Source organism: Bacillus rossius, chromosome 17, assembly GCF_032445375.1.
Source record: "Bacillus rossius redtenbacheri isolate Brsri chromosome 17, Brsri_v3, whole genome shotgun sequence".
Taxonomy (NCBI): Eukaryota; Metazoa; Arthropoda; class Insecta; order Phasmatodea; family Bacillidae; genus Bacillus; species Bacillus rossius.
The window spans coordinates 26,626,392-26,645,768 of record NC_086344.1 but is presented as its reverse complement, the minus strand read 5'-3'; the positions used below and the strand labels follow the sequence as shown (position 1 = coordinate 26,645,768).

The window sequence follows — 19,377 nt, the reverse complement described above, 5'->3', positions numbered from 1 at the left end:
GCTCACTGCCTTGTTGCTAAGGACTCGTTCGCCTGTGAGTCTCGGTTTTCCTGGGGCCTAGGAGTTATGCAACCTCTTAGACTCCCGTGTATTGCAGTTGTCCTGCCTTTTGGGGAATTCTCGTTAGGTAGGTTTTCCTACCATAACAAAGTTTCAAGTATATTTTTTTAATTAGTTCAATGTTGTTGTCAACTTATGACTAAATATGTTTCGAGTTAATGATTCCACTGCTTGTTTGTGCTCATTCCTGAACTAAATGGTAAATAACTAAATGGAACTAAATGGCCTTTAATTTACAGTACTTTAATATGAGAACTTTAGTGTGAGAACTAATAAAAAAAATAGTCCATTTATTCTGTCTGAATAATCTGTATGAATTATTATTTCCTTGGAAACGAATGTGTGGGGGTGTGTGTGTGCGCAGGCGTTAGCAGTCAGGCGGCACCAGTGTGAGAACCTCGACGCCGACCCTCTGGTGTGGACCAATCAGAGATTCATCAGATGGGCCAGGAACATTGACCTCGGCGAGTACGCAGACAATCTGAAAGGTGGGCGTCGAGAGCGGCGTTCGCTCGAACCCGAGACGGACGCAGTTTATTCTCAGAATAAGATACAGTGAAACCTCATTACAAAATACATACCTCCATCTACAGAATTTATCTCTTGAATGTGCATATTTTAAGGGGTCCCAACAAGACGTTTTCAAATTTAGTAACAGTTCGGTATAAAGTACTTGCATTATTAAGCACTTAGAAGGTTTTTTTTTTTTTTTTTTTTTTTCAAGTAACGAAATGAGATTTCACTGTAATCCCAATTTAAATCCTTAATTCCAGTGCTGCCAAGTTTTACGGATGTTATGTGATAATTACTGATTTAGTCATCCAATTCCAAAATTACTGTTTGTTATTTACACATTTCCGAAATAGAAAAACTTAATGACACTTCTGAAATGTATGTACACCACCGTTTCATGTAAATAGAAGGTAAAATTTTGAAAGAAGCCTAATTAACATAAATATAAATCCTTAAACTTAATTTAGCTTATTAAACACTAAGTTACTTTCAAATTTACATAATTTTTTTTTATTATTAAATGAATGGGATTGGCTAGTTACAGTAAAGGAGTGAGTGCTAATTTTTTTTAGAGTAGTATTTGGCATTAACTAAATCACTTTTTTTTATGGCACAGTTTTATTACTGATTGGTGTGCTTGGCAATTGGCAGCACTGAATTTATCTTAAATGAAAAGTTTACATTTGAGTATAAGATGCATTTCTTTATGTTGTAATGGTAGTATTGGTGAATTAGTTATTTACCAGGGTTTCTGCAGACAAGGATAATATTGAAAACAGGATAACCTCAGAATTGGGGAAATATGTCATAAAAACTGGAAAATGCAGGGAAGGTGACAATGTATGTATTAGTTTAAATATCATCAGTTATATTTCATATTATGTAATTTCTTAATATCTTCAGACTTTAGTAATTTAATCACAAATTTGTGTGTTGTTAACAATATGTATCTATATGATTAACGTAAGGGATGCCGAGAACTGTGTATCAATTTGAAGCACAATCAAACATCTATATTCTTAAGCCTAGTACCAGTCAGTAATGTATCATTTCAAAGTTTGATCAAAACAATATATTTCCAGCAAAACAATATATTTCCAATATATTTCCAGTTATTTGCCGAATGGTATCAGTACAAACTGTAAACAGAAATGTTCACGGACATAATTTTTTTAGTATATTCTCCATGTATGTATGAATGGTCTAAATTTTTTTTAATTATAATTTGTACTGTTTTCTATCTTGAACCTTGCCTGGCAGGGAAAATATTTTTTTATGTGGGACAGGGAAAACTGGAAAACCTCCGGGAAATTGTCTGAAGTAAGAATGTGGGAACCCTGTTTGCTGACCCCACAACGCTTCCCAGCGGGTTTCGTGTAGAGGCTACAGCAAGTCAACATTAAACTTATTTGACTGCTTTGACCTTAAATAACTTGAAAAAGATGATGACCTTTAACTTTACCTTAAATTACATGACTACTTTGAATACCATACTCTGGAGTGGCGTCGCCGATGACGCACTACCCTACTCTACTGGTTCCCCTACCATCACAATTTTCATAACGCTCAAAAATTGTTGCCCCTTCAGTAAAGAAGTTTCACTTCAAAAATCTTTCTGTTCCTTGGTATTCTAGTGTGTTTTCAAATGTACATACGTACATAGTCCTACAATATTTTAGTCTGCCAACTACTATTCCGCAGTGGCAAAAGAAAAGTCTTTTCTCTTCCTGCTATAGAGTACTAAACATTGTTGTCATGAATCGTGATACAGTTTTACAGAAATATGGTAGTGGGTATTTAAAGACAAATAAAATAGTAGAAGCTGGAAGCACTACGAAGTTTAAAAATAGTTGGCTTGTTTAAATTCAAATTCAAATTCGAGCTTCGAGTGTGAACCCATCAGTGGTTTTAACTTAAAACATGTTACGTTGATGTATGTTGATGAGTTCATCGGTAAAAAGTTCAAACACTGTCAGGTGCTAAATTGGTATTTCCTGCCGTGGCCATCGTTTGATAAGTTTCGTAACTGTTTCTTATCACGTATCCAAGTTTATCCTTTGATCCTGATGGCATGATCCTGTGGTACATGATGCTTGCTGTTTTAATTTGGTACATCGAAAGATCCTGGACGTAACAAAAAAAAATTTACAATACAAACAATGTTAGGAAGTAAAAAAAAATCATTTTCGGATTTTTTATTTGATCTGATAGTACGATCATAGTTGATTGTTGCGTCGCGATTTTTGTTATATTCAGGATCTTCCGATGTACCAAATTAAAACAGCAAGCGTCATGTACCGCAGGATCAGTGGGGACCGCAGAGTCTGCTACAGGGGCGACCAGGGCGACCTTATTCACTCGCATTTATATTCACATTGAAACATATTAACAACACGACACCTCAAAAAATCAATCCACATTTTCCATCACCCCTTACACACACCCAATGTTATATTTTTAATGTAACTGAACTTTTTTTAAAAGATTTTTGTGTAGTAATAATCTTATGCCATAATTATAACATTAAATGCAATTGTTTTATGGTAATAAATAGAAGTAAAAATAAACATTTATTTGCTCCATAAACTTTTAAGTATAGTGTACACTAAAACGTAGGTACACATTACCCTTTGTTTCATAGTGGTATTTCTATGATACCACTTTATAAATATGTTACTATTCGCAATGTTTCAGCGTTATTGCCGAAATACCTCGCGTGAGCAAGCCTTGTGCTGCTATCTGGCGATCCTAACAAGAGCAAGCATCATTGGCTGCTTTAATTTTTTTTTTTAAAAGTTACACGATAGATTCTAATATTTATTTTTAATATATTTCTGTGCGCCTCAAAGAGGGTTCTAACACACACATTAAAGGTTTTGATAGGATCAAGGGATGGCTTGGATGTGCGACACGGAACTCCTGCCGAAGACGGAAGGATGATGACGGGGCGTCGTCTCCCTCAAGGGCGCGTGACGGAGAGACTGAGGTGGGCGGGGGGGAACGCGCCGTGTTGCAGACAGCGGAGTGCACGGCGCGCTGGTGGTGCTGGAGCCGTCGTTCAACGGCGACACGATGGCCACGGCGCTCGGCATCCCGCCGTCCAAGAACATCATCCGGCGGCACCTGAGCGCAGAGCTGGAGGCGCTCGTCCTGCCGGCCAGGTACGTCATCTTCTGCCAGATGGAGGAGTACCAGGCGGAGGTGGCCCGGGCCGTCGGCAACGCCAAGCAGGTCTCCAGATAGGGGACCCCCGGGTGGGTAGCATCCGCCCCGGTGCATTCCAGCTGCAGGGGGAACCTCCTAGCGTAGTTCTCACGGAGGAGTTCCTTACCGGGTGGAGGCAAGAGCCAATGGTTTTATTTTTTCGAAGTAAATCTTCTTTGGGGACAAAGAGAGTAAAAGTTTGAGGGCCGAATTTTCAGTGCGACTTTTCCGTGAAACATTTCTGACGCGAGAAGGATAGGGAATACGTTATTTGGCCAAAGAGATATGAACAGAGCGTTAAGCTGTATACGTTGCTGGGCTTGTTTTCGTTCTCCTCATGTGCGATGATTCATTCATTTCCCCCCCGCGCCCAAAAAACAAAATAAAAATGGAACGAGAGAGATTGATGAAAGAAAGAATAAGACGGAGATTGTGCGTATGAGCTTGTTTCGGGAAAATTGGTATAGGTATCCTGTACAGCCGGCTGTGAGTGTTGACACCCTCTGCTTGCACAGGGCCTATATAAGCGCTACTCGTTATGAATTTCATGTTTTGTTCAGAGATTTGGTGTGTTCGAAATGGCAGAATTTTTGAAGAAACAGTAACACGTACAGTTTTTCTTTATGGTGTATTTCAACAGTGAGTAATGTTTATTGTCAATTAATCATTATTGATTGATCAATAGTTATTTATATCCTGATAAGTTATTTTTAAGTGAGTAATAATTTTAACTCATGTTTATTAATTTATTTTTATTTTAATCATATTTCTAAGAATTACAGAAAAAAAAATTATGATTCTTAAATACTTGGGAGGGAAAAAAATCCAAAAAGCCAACACTGTGTTATTTTTTAGCAAATTGTCTTCTTTCTTCTCTCTCTCTCTCTCTCTCTCTCTCTCTCTCTCTCTCTCTCTCTCTCTCTCTCTGTTTTTTTTAGCCTTTACGATATAATAACAAGTCGAGGTTTAAATTGCCAAACAACTTTCACTTCTATTATGTGTACTGAATTACACATGCTCTTTTTATTTTTTCCAGTTCCATTTTTAAGACAAAACGAGTTTGGTTTGTTTTGATTTTTATAAATTCTTTTTTTTAATACTTATTTCACCAAAACAGTGTAATTTTGACATGCTGCATTTTTACGAGAAAATAATTTGTAATAAGTTAGTTTAAAACAGATACATTCATAACAATAAAAATAACTTGGTTAAGATTTTGTAGTTTGAAAGTGATTCAATAAGAGATTCAGGATCAAACCCAACAAATTAATTTTTCTTGATCTATGCAATTTGATACAAACTTTGTATGGAAAGAAAGAAATTCCTTGAATTTCAAACATTAAAAGATTACTTTTTTTGTTATTTGAATCAAGTTTTTATTAAATGCTGCTTAATATCATGGTTTAACTTGCAATTTGGTGCTATTTGGTGTTATAACTTACATTTCGGTATTATTCTGTCTATTGACATGCTTTTATTTTGTCGCAATTCCTGTGTAATCTTGTCCCTATTTATAAAGTTTTTCCATGCTCGAAATACTTGGAAAAGAGTGAACACTCAGGGGATTGGATAGCTGTCTTAAAAAAAACCCTCAAAAATACAGGGAAATCTAAAAAAAAAAATCTTGGTCAAAAAACAGGATTAGTTTTTTTTTCATACTACCTATACAGTATCGTAATGTCTTAAAACCAATTGCAGGGTGTCTACTGACCCTGGAAAACCTGGAAAACCTGGAAAAATCAGGGAATATTGTAATCAGGGAATAATCAGGGAAAAATCAGGGAATTTTCGTTTGGTAGGTTGTAGTTGGCAATATTTTTTTGTTTATTGATCATTTTGCATTGACGTAGCATCAAGTGTATATCCCCTCCCGTTTTTATTTTTGAATGGCAAATAACGAACAGTTCCCACGTCCATTTTCTTTTGTTTACCATCGGATTCGGAAGTGGCATCAAATCACGTGATACAAACTGGTTCAAGCTGGTTTGTTAACGTGCTGACGTGACGTGCTGTGGCATGTCCTTACCGCGCTCTGATAAGACCAAGTTGTTTCAGCTTACTTAACATCAATGTTCTTGGGGCATCTCAGTGTTTACTGCAAGCATTTTTGGGAGCTCTCTCCTCTGTTGACATTCAAAATATTCTGCAGGTATCTATGGATAGCCCCAACGTAAACTGGGCATTTTTGTTAGCTTTGAAAATACATATCACAGACACTTTTTGTGAAGATTCGCCATCATTGCTAGAAATTGGTAGCTGTGAGCTTCATACGGTCCATGGTGCTTTCAAAACTGGATTTTCTGCTACACAATGGGACGTTGTTAGTTTTTAGAGGCACAGTTACTATTTGTTTAAGCACGTACCTGCAAGGAGGGCAGATTACATTATAATAACTGGATCAGAGCTTTTTCCCAATAAATTTTGTGCAATCAGATGGTTAGAAAATACTGCAGTTGCTGAGCGTGCCATGAAAACGTTACCCCATCTAAAGAAATTTATTAGTAAAGTTTATATTTTATCTGTCTCTTTCAATGTAGTGAAAAGTGCTCTTGAAGATAATCTTCTAGAAGTAAAATTGACATTCTTCCACTCTTTGACATCAGAGCTGGAATTGTTTCTTACAATGTTCCAAAGTGAAGCACCCATGGCACCTTTTCTCTATGATTCACTGGTAGACAGTTTATTAGCTTTGGCAGGAAAGTTTGTGAAACTAGAGGTACTGAAGAGCTTTAGGTAGAAACACAATGTATCTTGATTGGATGTAGATAACCAGGAAAGTTGGGTTATGCAGTACGCCATGCCATCAAGAAAGAGAAAGTACCAGAAAAGTCTGTCCTGTTACTGAAAAATGATGTTAGGACTTGTCTAAAGGTTATGGTAAAAAAACTTCAAGACAAAAGTCCCCTGAAGTACAAACTTACAATGGGAATTTCCTGATTATGTCCGTCTGTGGCTTTAAATTCGGGTGTGAGGAAACAGCGTGTGAAGTACAGTTTAGAATGTTGTCTTCAAAACAGGTGGCTATCAGGACAAGAAGCTGATAACATTGAGCAATCATATGAGTTGGTATGTTCCTCGCTTGATTCTGAAGCACTGTTCTCGTCTTTTTCTCGAGAAGACAGGCACCTTGATCACTTGTGGATGCTCATTCGTAAGGCACTTACAGTAGCTGCCAAAACAGACCTTATAAAGTTTGTGAGGCTGATGTTGGTACTTTCTCATGGAAATGCATCATTGGAAATAGGATTTTCAGTGAATTCTAATCTGCTGACTGAAAACTTGCAGGAAGAAACATTGATTGCAGAAATACAAGTGTACGACTTTGTTGAACGTTCTGGAGGTGTAGAGCATGTTGATATCACCAAGTCCATGTTCAGTATGTAAGAAATGCTAGTTGTAGGCATAAGGAAGCCCTGCAAACAAAACAAAAAGAAAAGGAAGCTACGGACAAGAATAAGGCAGAAAAAATAATAGTTGAAGAGGAGATCAAGGCATTTCAGTTGAAGAAGGCTCGAGTGTTGGATTTGGCTCATTCTGAAGCAAGTGCAATAGACGCAAAAGTTGAGTCACTGCGAAATTGATGTAAGCTTCCTTTTTCTAATGTTTTTGCAAAAGTAAGTGTGTGAAATATTTGTAGCAGCATGTTTTATTTGCCATCAATTGACTCACTTTGACCACATCTGGAAGAAGGTAATTTTTTTACTAATTTAAGTGAGTTGAAATACTTACTTTGAAACCCGTCAATGTACTGTTATGCAGTTTTTTCAGTTTCGTGGAATGTCGTAATTGTGTTAAAGAAAACCTGGAAAAATAAGTTTTAGACCTGGAAAACCTGAAAAAATCAGGGAATTTCATTTACTAGATCTGGTAGACACCCTGCAATTGGTATAGTCATATTCTTTTAATGATCACAATCAGTAATGTAGTGTTGCAAAGTAGATCTATAAAAAAATTTTCTTGTTCAGACTGGCAGTGCTTGTTATGTAGTATTGATGAAAATGATTCCAATCCAACCTGTATATTGTAATATGTCTAAATGATAAGGTAAGGAAAAAAATGTTACAGTGGGGCAAGGAAAAATATGGGAAACACTAGCGGAGTTTGCTGTACACCAATGCATTCCCCAACTAATGCCTTACTAAAAATGTTCGTATTACCCGAAATAGTGTATTCTAAAGCATTGATCTCCATAAATAGCAAGGCTAATTTACTTAATGTGTTCCGAAATGTGTAGGGAAATATTCTTTACGTAATATAAATGTGTAGAATAACACTCAACAATAAATATGGCACACCACATATCTTTGTAAGCCTACCATCAAACACTTTGTATGACAAATACGACACCACGAAACGGGATATATCTATCGTCAGTCTGCTGATTGAATTGCCCGTCGCGGAGTGACCTTAAACTCACGTCACGTACCTTTCAGCGAATTTTTCAAACCATCCTTACTGGCATTGTAACTGATATTACTGTCCGGATATTTACATTTTAATTTTTCTGAAATTAAAGATGCTTGTTCGCATATCAACACTTGGTTCACACCAATCCCGTCAGGCCCGTGATGTTTTTTCATTGCAACCTTTTTCATGTGAATCATCTATTCATTATCTGTTCCGGTATCTAATGTCAGATATATTCCCGCTAGTACAACCAACAGCATCAGACTTATATAAACGTTTGATAGAGTCCTTATTTCGTACAATTGTGCGCACAGTTGACTTGCTTAAAACTACAATATAAGGGTGGCCTTCATGGCATTCTGCATGCCGTAATACTGCTAGTTTTGTCTCAAATACTTGAACACGATGCATTACGCTCTCACTTGGAAGTCATGTATCCAATGCGATTCCAACTGCAGGTGCTTGGGCACGTACAGTTACCGGCAAACGAGTGGGCAGACGCTTTGTGTTTGTGTGTGTGTGAGTTCCCTGCCACTGGCTAGACTGAGTTCATCACGGCCCGGTCTGTGGCCAGGCGACAACGGTACGGTACGGCCGCTTAGGCACGGACATATCAATATTTGGTCCTTTAAACTCCATAGCCGCAACTGAACTTGCCCTAGTTGATGTTTGTACAACTGCCGATAGCGTAGTCAGACGTGCACGTGCAACTCTTCCCCTCTCGTATGGCTAACTTTATGCCACGGTACATCAGTTGTTTACCGAGTTGAAGCAGACTGCGTGACGTCATCCCCTTATATTTTTTGACGTGTCAACGTCTAATAAATCGATGAACGCCGGCTGCACGCACGAAAAAGGATGACTCTTTGTCCCGTTATACTCACTGTACACTTGCGCCGCATCTATCTCTCTTCCATTCGATTAGAACAACCATCGATTTGACTTTTTCGAGGCACATTAAACTTGAAACATTCCCATTCGTTTCCTACTTTTCCTATCATCATCCTATCCTTAACAGAATAACACAGATTGGAAGAAGTTAAATAGCAAACATGTACAAAAGTTATAGTTAAAATAATCTCTTCGTTAAAGTAATAAACATATTTGAATAATGAGTGCAAATAAAACTAAATTTACCAATTAAATTGTGGATTTCATTTCACTCCTTCTTTGTATCCATACAAAATAGAGATAATTCAATAAAAATGAATCAATTTTATTCATAAAAGTATGCAATAATTTCATCAAATTTTTGTTATGACGTCACGTTATACTATCGTCCCTAAACCGACTTTACAGACAACCAATTTTTTTGTCTGTGGCGATTTTGTGGTAACTGAAATTTACAGGCGAGCTATCCAATACTGGGACAGTAAAATTAACATCGTGCTAAATGAATTCTCGCTATCTGAAGACCTTCTAAGTGAGGGATTGGTGTTCGTCGGCGAGGCGCAGTTGCCGTTACGCACGGCCGCTCTTCCAACGTAACGGTCGTTCGAATAGGCGGTGTAGCTGACGCCGTCGGGTCGATAATAATCAATATACCGTTCCGTCGCCACGTTAAACACCATCTCGGCACGATCGCCGCCGTTTGCGTCCGTTAGGCCAGTTCTATAATGGCCCGAAAACGGAGACGGGCCCGTACGGATTAGCACGGCAGTGCTGAGCTCTTCCGTGTACGTTGCTTCGTGCGACCAATAGAAGACGAGTACTTGGCTCCGATGGTAGCCATGTTTGTTTCTGTTCTGAATACGTTAAAAAAAAATTTCAAATACAAGAATATCTAGTGGTCTATCATAAATGTGTCGTTATTGACGTGACAACGTATAATAAATCGATGAACGCCGGCTGCACGCACAAAAAAGTGTCCCGTTACGCACATTGTCCCCTTACTCTGTGTCCCGTTACGCTCATTGTACGCTTGCGCCGCATCTATCTCTCTTCCACTCGATTGGAACAACCAACAATTTGACTTTTTCGAGGCACTTTAAACTTGAAACACTCTCATTCGTTTCCTACTTTTCCTATCATCGTCCTATCCTTAACAGAATAACACAGATTGGAAGAAGTTAAATAGCAAACATGTATAAAAGTTATAGTTAAAATAATCTGTTCGTTAAAGTAATAAACATGTTTGAATTAATGAGTGCAAATGAAAGTAAATATATCAATTAAATTGTAGATTTCATTTCACTCCTTCTTTGTTTCCATACAAAATAGTCATAATTCAATAAAAATATTGGATTCATAATTCAATAAAAATATTGAATTCATAATTCAATAAAAATATTGAAATTTTATTCATAAAAGTATGCAATCATTTCATCAATGTTTTGTTATGACGTCACGTTAAACTATCGTCCCTAAACCGACTTTACAGACAACCAATTTTTTTGTCTGTGGCGATTTTGTGGTAACTGAAATTTACAGGCGAGCTATCCAATACTGGGACAGTAAAATTAACATCGTGCTAAATGAATTCGCGCTATCTGAAGACCTTCTAAGTGAGGGATTGGTGTATTATGAGTGTATGAGTAAACAGTGTAGAACAAGGTCATTTATTCAACAATATCAGATTTCTGTGTATCTGGACACAACAGGTAGAATTTTAAGTGTGGGTATCACAAAAACTGCAGTGTATTTCTTATAGCAATCGTACTAAAAATGTGCCAGTTTTCCAAATGCCATGGAATTCTGTCTCTCAGCACATAATTTGCTGTAAAAAAAATATATTTTTTTTCTTAAGAAATTTAACCGAAGTCAGACTTTGTGAAGCTTTGACTAAGAAAATCAGTCGAAGCTCTTTTTATTATTCGATTTTACTTTGCCAGGAAATTTGCTGTTAGTTTAATTTGAAGCTTTAGTTGTGACAGAAAAATTTGCATCTGATGTGAAGCTTCACATTTGTTGCAAAGCTTTAAAACATTAAAAGCCTAAGATTTCCTCATGAAATTTTTATTTTTTTTTATTTAAATGTTTTCTTTAATAAATTAGGTTACCTACTTAAAAAAAACTTGCACTCAGTTTGCTTTTATTAATGCTCAATTTTAATATTATGCATGGTTATAATTATTATTGAATGATTTCATAAATAGGGCCCAATTAGTTAATCACTTAATCAGTTCAACCTTAAAAACGTTGAACAGTTATTTTTGTACTTCAGTTTTGTATTTTATAAGTAAGTGTAATAGTACCGGTACAGCTTTACCAAGAACATTATTCTCAATTTGATTATACTTTGCAAATGTTTTAAACATTCAATTTGATATTTGCTTCACATCAAAAAACTGGTATTCTCACAGTCTACTTTAAGCATTAATAAGGCATTACAAGAAATTAGATGATTATTTATTATTACTGTTTTAATTCTTTATCAGAAATCTTCAGTTTTATATGTGACAGTCTTAACGGTATGCAATACGCACCAAGTTACGTTTGAATCTAAGATACAGTGGATTCTAACACAAATATTTTTTTAAATTCATAATTTCTCAAAAATGAAAAATTTACCTTTATTTCTTTTCATAATCCTTTAATGTTTGTACCAACCAATTTCTAACACATGCAAATGCTTTCCAATGGGACAAAAATTTTGCATACCATGTTTTAGCGTATAGTCGTCACTTGCACATAATCGTTGCACAGTTATTTTAGGGCGTCAAAATTCGTAGAAAAAAATTCTCGCATTGATGTCGCGTGATTTTTTTGGTCCCGCTATAAGATTCTAAGTGCTTTCTGTAGGCAGTTTTCCCGTAAAAAAAACTATGTATTTTAAAGTTAAAATCTAATATTTATTCGGATACTACCGCTTACTTATTTATTTAACAAAAATACAAAGTGGTCTGATTTGTAAATTTTCTTTTAAAGACATTTCAAAATTTATAACCTTTATCTGTTCATCTTTGTCATCTCCGTCACTGTGTACTGCTTATAAAAATGTAGCCAGCAATGGTTAGCAATTTAGCATCATTCATGTTTGGTTATGTTGATTTCCGTATAGAGCGCACGAACTTAGTCGAATATCGATATCCCGCCGATTGCATGCAACGCACGCGCTTGGTCTCGTGGCCAGTTAACTAAATTTGATAGCTCGCACTGTTCCGTGGTTAAGTGTGTTAGTTCCGGCTCACTTTTGGGTCACTGTTTTAATTTTTCTATTTAAAGTTGAACAAAATGGTTTTGTTGCATGACTTATTAATTTAAATTCTTTGGTGTTCTTTTGTATACACTTCTTTTTAAATAAACGTACTTTGCAAGAATAGGTTTTGTTTTTATGAATAAATTTACCTAACAAAAAACCTTTTTTTCCATAAATATTGCACCTCTACTTTTCAAACTTGATTTTAGTATAAAATGTAAAACGATTATGCGATTAAACACAGTAAATAAACATCCATATTTTGTACTATACAAATTGCTTGGCATTCAAACGCCTATGTCATTTCTAGAAACAGTGAAAACACGTGTTAGTCATAGTTGTGCATCTACAGAACTTTTTACCAAGATTTTACTGTATGGAGGTTTCACTGTAATCCTTAGTTTTTTTTTTTTTTTTTTTTTCGATGGTTGCTAAGGTTTTTCTTTCATTTGAGAAGGCGTTTGAAATATATATATTTTTTGATATGCATTGGTAGCCTTAGACTGGACCATTTACTTCTGCAGGGTTGTAATATTTTGGAGAAGCGTCTTACCAAGGGGGGAAAAGGGCTGGGAGTATGGAATAGCCCCCAGTGGAAAGGATGGTTTGGTAGAACCACCCCCTAAAAATTTTAAAATAAACTCTTTGAACAACATTTTTAAGCCAATTTGGGACCTAAATTAGGATGATGGGTTGCTGATTTATGTTGTGGAATTTTTTGATTCGTTTTCATGAAAAAATTATTTTCAGAATAGTTTCATAAATGCTAAAGATCAAATCCAGGGTAAAATAACCTTTTCTTATGTGACAAAATAAAATCTTTGAAAGTTTTCTGTATTATGAAATCGCAAAAGCTCATTTTAAATCAAAATTTATTGACCAGCACTTTGGATTACATGCAAACAACAATTTAAAAATTTCCAATTCACTTTAACGTCCATATTTTTCGCAGAAAACTAGATGAACGAGGAAAATGAAAATGAAAAAGGACTTGCGCAGGTCCCAGTTAGTCGAAGACATTGGACGGTTGCCCAGCTTGCTAATCTCGGTAGCCGCCCTCTCTGATTGTTATCATTTGGATCAGGTGCAGGGCGCGATAGAAGTTTCAGGGACAAGATTATATGGTGGATTGTGATAAAGCTGAAATATCACCAAAAAGCATGTCAATACACCATATATATAACACTGAAATGCAATTTAATACACCTATCCCTCAATTAGCACGACTAATTCGTTCCTAAAAATGCTCTTGTTATTCGAAATCACGTATTCTGAAGCATTAGTTTCCATAAATAGCAAGGCTGATTTATTTAATGTGTTCAAAAATTGTGTCGGAAAATATACTTTACGTAATAAAAATGCGTTGAATAACACCTAACTATAAATATGTCACACCATTTATCTTTATATGCCTCCAATCCCACTATGTATGACAAATACGACACCGCGTAACGGGAAGTACTTGGTTATGTACTTTATCACAGTCAGCTGGCTGACTTGCCCGCCCGGGCTTGACCTTCAACTCACGTCGCGTACCTTTCCAAACCATTCTTCACTGACAGTGAATCCGATATTACTGTCCTAATAATTACATTTTAATTTTTCAAAAATTAAAGTGCTTATTCGCGTATCACCACCTGGTTCACACCAATCCTGTCGGGCCAATGATTTTTTTTTTCCATTGCAACATTCATTTAACAACCTTTACCACGTGAATCATCTGTTCATTTCTGTTCCGGTATCTAATGTCAAATATATTCCCGCTAGTACAAACAACAGCATCAGACTTATATAAACTTTTGATAAGAGTGCTTATTTCGTAAGATTGTGCGCACAGTTGATATGCTTAAAACTAAAGTGCGACCAACATAAGCGCAGCCTTCATGACAATCTGCGCTCCGTAATACTTTTAGTTTTGTCTCAAATACTTGAACACGATGCATTATGAGTGATCAAGCACGTAGAGTTACCGGCAGCTGAATGGGCAGATGTTGCATTTTTTTGAGTGAATTCCCTGCCACTGGCTAGACTGAGTTCACGGCCCGGTCTGTGGCCAGGCGACCACGGTACGGCATGGCGGCATACGCGCGGATGTAAAAAAACATTTAGTTCTTTACACTCCATAGCCTTAATTTAACTTGCTACAGCTGATGTTTGTACAACAGCCAATAGCGTAGACAGACCTGTGTGCGATTCTCTTCCCTCCCTTGTGTGGCTAAATGTATCCACAGCACATGTTCACAGAAGTTGAAACAGACTTTGTGGCATCGTGCGCGACTTTTTTTTGCCTGCAGAGATTTCATGCTAACTGAAGTTTACAGATGTGCTATTTGAGACTGGAGCAGTAAAATTAAAATTGCGCTAAATGAATTCTCACAATCTGAAGCCGTGCTAAGTGAGGGATAGGTGTACAATATAAAGCACTGAAATGCAACTGAAATCAGAAAATAATCAGCCTTTTTAATCAAAAATTTTAACTCAGATCACAAAAACTTATTTATTTTAATTTATTAAACTCAAGGAATGTAATATATTTAGCATGAATATTTACCGAATATATATATATATATTTTTTTCTTTATTTATCTTTTAACTGTTATTAGTAACTCATTTGAACATTAGGGCATTGGCACATTTTTCAAACAAACAAACCCTTTCAGATTTATTTTTATTGTTCCGAGTAGTTAGAAATGCTTATTACAAATTATTATATCGTAAAAGAGCCACATGTATCAGTCGCAGTAAACAGTTTTGGTGAATTAAGTACAATGAAACATTTAAGTGTCATATTTGTTTAGTAATACATTAAATTTAAGAATAAACAGAGTGCATAAAATAATTTAAAACACTAACATTGAAATCTCCTGTTTTAAAAACGATATTAACCTAAAAATAAAACCATAAAATCTTGTCCCTATTATTTTGTATTTGTCGTCAGAGATGATTGTTGGAAGTTGATAAGAAAAATGTTTGGATCAGCTGGAATGCACTAGTGTGCACTTTAATCGACCTGTGTGAGTGACAGACAATATATTTCTACAAATTTTAAAACTCTTGTTGATAGCGGAAATAGTGTGTTAAATCTGCGTTGTCTTTAAAATGCTGTAATTTTTTTTTTTTTTGTGTCTGATGAACATTTATTGCAAACGTATTGTGAGCCCTGTGCTGTTGACGTGTTGATTTTTGCAAAATGTAAAAACGGCATACTGTTGTATTTAAAGAGAAATGTTGCAACTGTTACGATAATAGCACGCATCTTCCGAGTGTTGAACATAGTAATAAAACAAATACATGTGTGTGTGTTCAGTGTTCAGAGGCGTGACCAAGGTCAGTTGTTTTCCGAGCGTGAACAGTGGCTGTTACTTATACTGAGTTGCGTCAGGGAGCCGACCCTTTTTATTCACGTTCATTTGTTTCATCTGCCTGTCTCTTTGTCAGCAGGTTTGTGAATTGAGGCTCGCAAAGAAGGGATAGGTTAAAAACCTCTTTCGTCTGAAATCAGTAAAATAAAATTATTTCCTGAACTGTTTACTGAACTTGTGTGTTCATGGTGTATAAGCTTAAAAATTAATTTTTTGTGGGAAAAAAAATTTAACAAATTATGCTTGGATTTGTTTACATAAAACTATTATGCAACTAAAAATTATTGTATTTGTGTCATTTACTTTGAAATTGTCTTTACAACACTTACAGAAATACAATACAAGTGAAAATTTTATTCAAAACAAAACAAAAAAATTGCTTGTTTCGAATGATTTCATCTATGGCTATTCTCTTAGATTTATACTAAAATGTATTTTGAAAAAACTTATCAAAGATACTGATTGCTACTTGTTGAAGCATCAAACCTTAGAAGCAATGATGTGAACTTAATAAATGGTCAGTAGTACTTAAAGAATTTCAAAACTAATCCCCTTCCAGTGGCTTAAGTGTGCAATCCAGTTAGCATTAGCATCCAGATCCCACTAAAAGTGGAATTTAATCAGGGTCGGAGACTGCGTCGTGGTAACTAGCATGCATGACGAAGCATGCTTTAGAGTCGAGGAAAATGAGCAGGTCCTTGCATGGTAAAGCATGCTTTTCAGCCAGAACGCTACGCAGTATGTCGGGGGGGCATTGTGTTGGTTCCGACGTTCCAAGCAATAAATTATGCTAGTGGCGGTCACATTTTAATGTTCTTTCACGTGTCCACGAAAGAAGTACGCCTAAGGTAATGTCAAACTGTCAAATTTTTGCTTCCAACGCCTTCCAATATGTTGTTTAAAAGTTGTAAGGTTATGACGTCGCCAAAAAGTCACCAACGCAGCCATTATTTTTTTTTTGACAGGTTGGATGACTTGAGTTTCTATAAAATATTTTGCGTACAGGACAGGTTCTAAAGTATGTTTGATGTTGGGTGCGATCAGCCAATCAGAAGTTATGCCTATCGAAACCGATCATCCATCACAATGAATCGTTAAAAGGGCAATACGCATTGGTGATCAAAGAGGTTATGAAAGGGAAATAACTTAAATAATGATAATATAAATGCTATATGCAAATTAATTTTATGTTTTAAAAGGAAATTATGTTTCTATAACTTAAAAAAAATCACTGTACATTTATTATTATTATGTAATGAATATTATTGTAAGTGAGTTAAATTTATGTATGTTTAAAAAATTTATAAATGCACAAATAGCTTAAGAAGTTCAAAAATTCCATGCAGCAAGCACTGTGATGCATTATTTAGTTTCAAAATGAGATTAAAACTGTAAAGTTTGAGATGGCTCCAACCAAAAATAATCTTTGGTAGGTAGTGTGACATGATTTAAAACGTATTTGAGGTTATCTGTCCAAATTTATTTGATGGAGAAAATTGGAAGCACTTTACCATCCAACTCTATTGTCAAATATAGTTGGAGACAAATATTTGACGGTGTGACAAGGCCTTTATGAAACGCTTAAGACCTCGATCCATGGTAGTTTTGCAGACATTCAGGAATGTTACTTTCACCGTAGATTTCTTAGCAGGGAATATAAATATTGTCTACATTGTTTTTAAATAATTCTCTAGCCAAGATTTTAAATCAATATATTAAAAAACCTACCTACTGTTATTTTTCACTCACTGTAAAATAAGGATCCTGATTGAAACTATAGGAAGACAGTTTCGTAATAAACCAGGTTTTAATTTAACATATATTTATTAAAAACTTATTTAGTATATAATAAATAATAAATGCAGCATCCTATGAAAATAACATAGGTACAATGTGTGAGTTCATCTGACGCTACTAGATATCAGACACAAATATAAAAAAGAAGCATTAAATATTTAGGCCATATAAAATTATTTACTTCTGGTGATTTATTTATAAATTTACACATACGTGAAAGTTGCAAGATAGTGATTATTGTTGTACATCATAAAGTTGCAGTTTATTTTTTTTTTATTCTGTACTCCTTCCTTCTCTTACAGAGAGTGCAATGCAAAATTACATTATACAACTGGACAGATTGTGCTAACTGTTGATGATATAGGAAACTTTGTGTCTTTTTATTTTTTTCATTTTGCTTTTGTGGGAAACACTGAGCATCTTGACACTAAGTATACATGTACATCAATTTATGGTGACGGCAGCAACAAAAATAATTAGGTAGCTTGGTCGTTTTCGTAAGTGAATAAAAATAAGAGCACTGTGTCAGTTTTCCAGTGGTTTGCAGATCACTCATTTCTTAAAGTCTTAACAATTCAAGTCGTTCCGTTAATGGCAAACATGAAAACCCAAATTTATTTTTCGAATCACTGTTTACAAAATGAATGATTGGTTATCATTTATAAGTAAAAACCTTTTCAATGCTATTAATTCTCCTGTTGTTAATTCAATTACTTAGACTTAAGTGGGTACTCAACAAAAAAAAAGACATATCAGGAAATTCTGAGTTCTTTCATAAATTTTAGGGTTGTGCTCATTCGAATATGCTTTCATTTGAATCTTTCAACATGGCTGAATTGGTAAATGTTTTGTGAAATTAAAAACTAATGCGAAAACATAAATTGTTTGGTAACAAAATGAAAAAAACAGCTTTTCGAGGTTTCTTTAAGTTAATATATATAAGTTTTATATATATATAAATTACTTCTTCGTGCCTCACTTTTGTTAAATATATTTTTCAGGTGCCCTGTTATTTTATATTCCTTTGATAATGTGTATAATAACTAAACGGTTTACGTCGGTATATCTCTAGTGAAATGCCAGCATTTGAGAGAAATCGAGAAATACATCACAGCTTTAAATTCCACCCAAATGTGTGCATGATTGAAATAATAAAAAAAAACAATAGTTGTGGGGAAGTACGAGCAGGTATGTCACAAAGACGTGTCTCCCTTTTCGCTGACTGAAGCACGCACCAACTCTTCTGCTGTGCGGTAAGCGGTGCTACAGCGAATCACAGTGGCCGTTTAGCCCATCACGGCCGACACATTGCACAAAGCGTGGGACGAGTTTGAATACCACATTGATGTTTGCTGCGTAACTCAAGGAACGCATATTGAGTCACTTCAACTTGTAAAAATAACTTTCGGAGATGATACTGTATTGACTGAAAGTAAATTCACCGCACCATTTAGTTTTATGATTATTTGAAAGTGTACAAATTTATTTATTTGTCATATTCGATTCATTTCAAAAACTCATTAGGCTTCTGCGAATCATATTTTTTTATATGAAGAATTTTTTTAATTTAATGTCAAATTTTTTAGGAGTGTAATTTTTTTTCTTCAAATATAATTGAAGCATAAAGTGGAATTTTTTCTCAATACCCCACAGGATTCAACGAAAATCGGCTGCAATAATTTGTAAAATGAAAAAGAAAATGCTGCACATAGAACCATAATAGAGTGGTGTAAAATGTAAGAAAACAAACAAAACATGGCTATGCATTTTCCTAAATGGATTGTAAACATGAAAGTAAAGTATTTTTATTAATTTTCAACCAAAATCACCCAATTTTTCGTACATATCAAAACCTTTTATGTTACATTTTAAAAAAATCCTAATTTATTAATAAAT

At 35.3% G+C, this 19,377-nt stretch overlaps 1 protein-coding gene across 7 annotated transcripts in view; it reads left to right on the top strand.

Moving 5' to 3' along the window:
• LOC134540822 (kazrin) overlaps nt 1–19,377 on the top strand; it is a 352,698-nt gene that overhangs the window by 299,259 nt on the left and 34,062 nt on the right. For all 7 annotated transcript variants that reach the window (XM_063383782.1, XM_063383780.1, XM_063383783.1 and 4 more), the window contains 2 exons: nt 425–548; nt 3,590–3,734. In XM_063383782.1, coding sequence (XP_063239852.1) covers nt 425–548; nt 3,590–3,734 — 269 coding nt within the window. The remainder of the gene's footprint in view (nt 1–424; nt 549–3,589; nt 3,735–19,377) is intronic.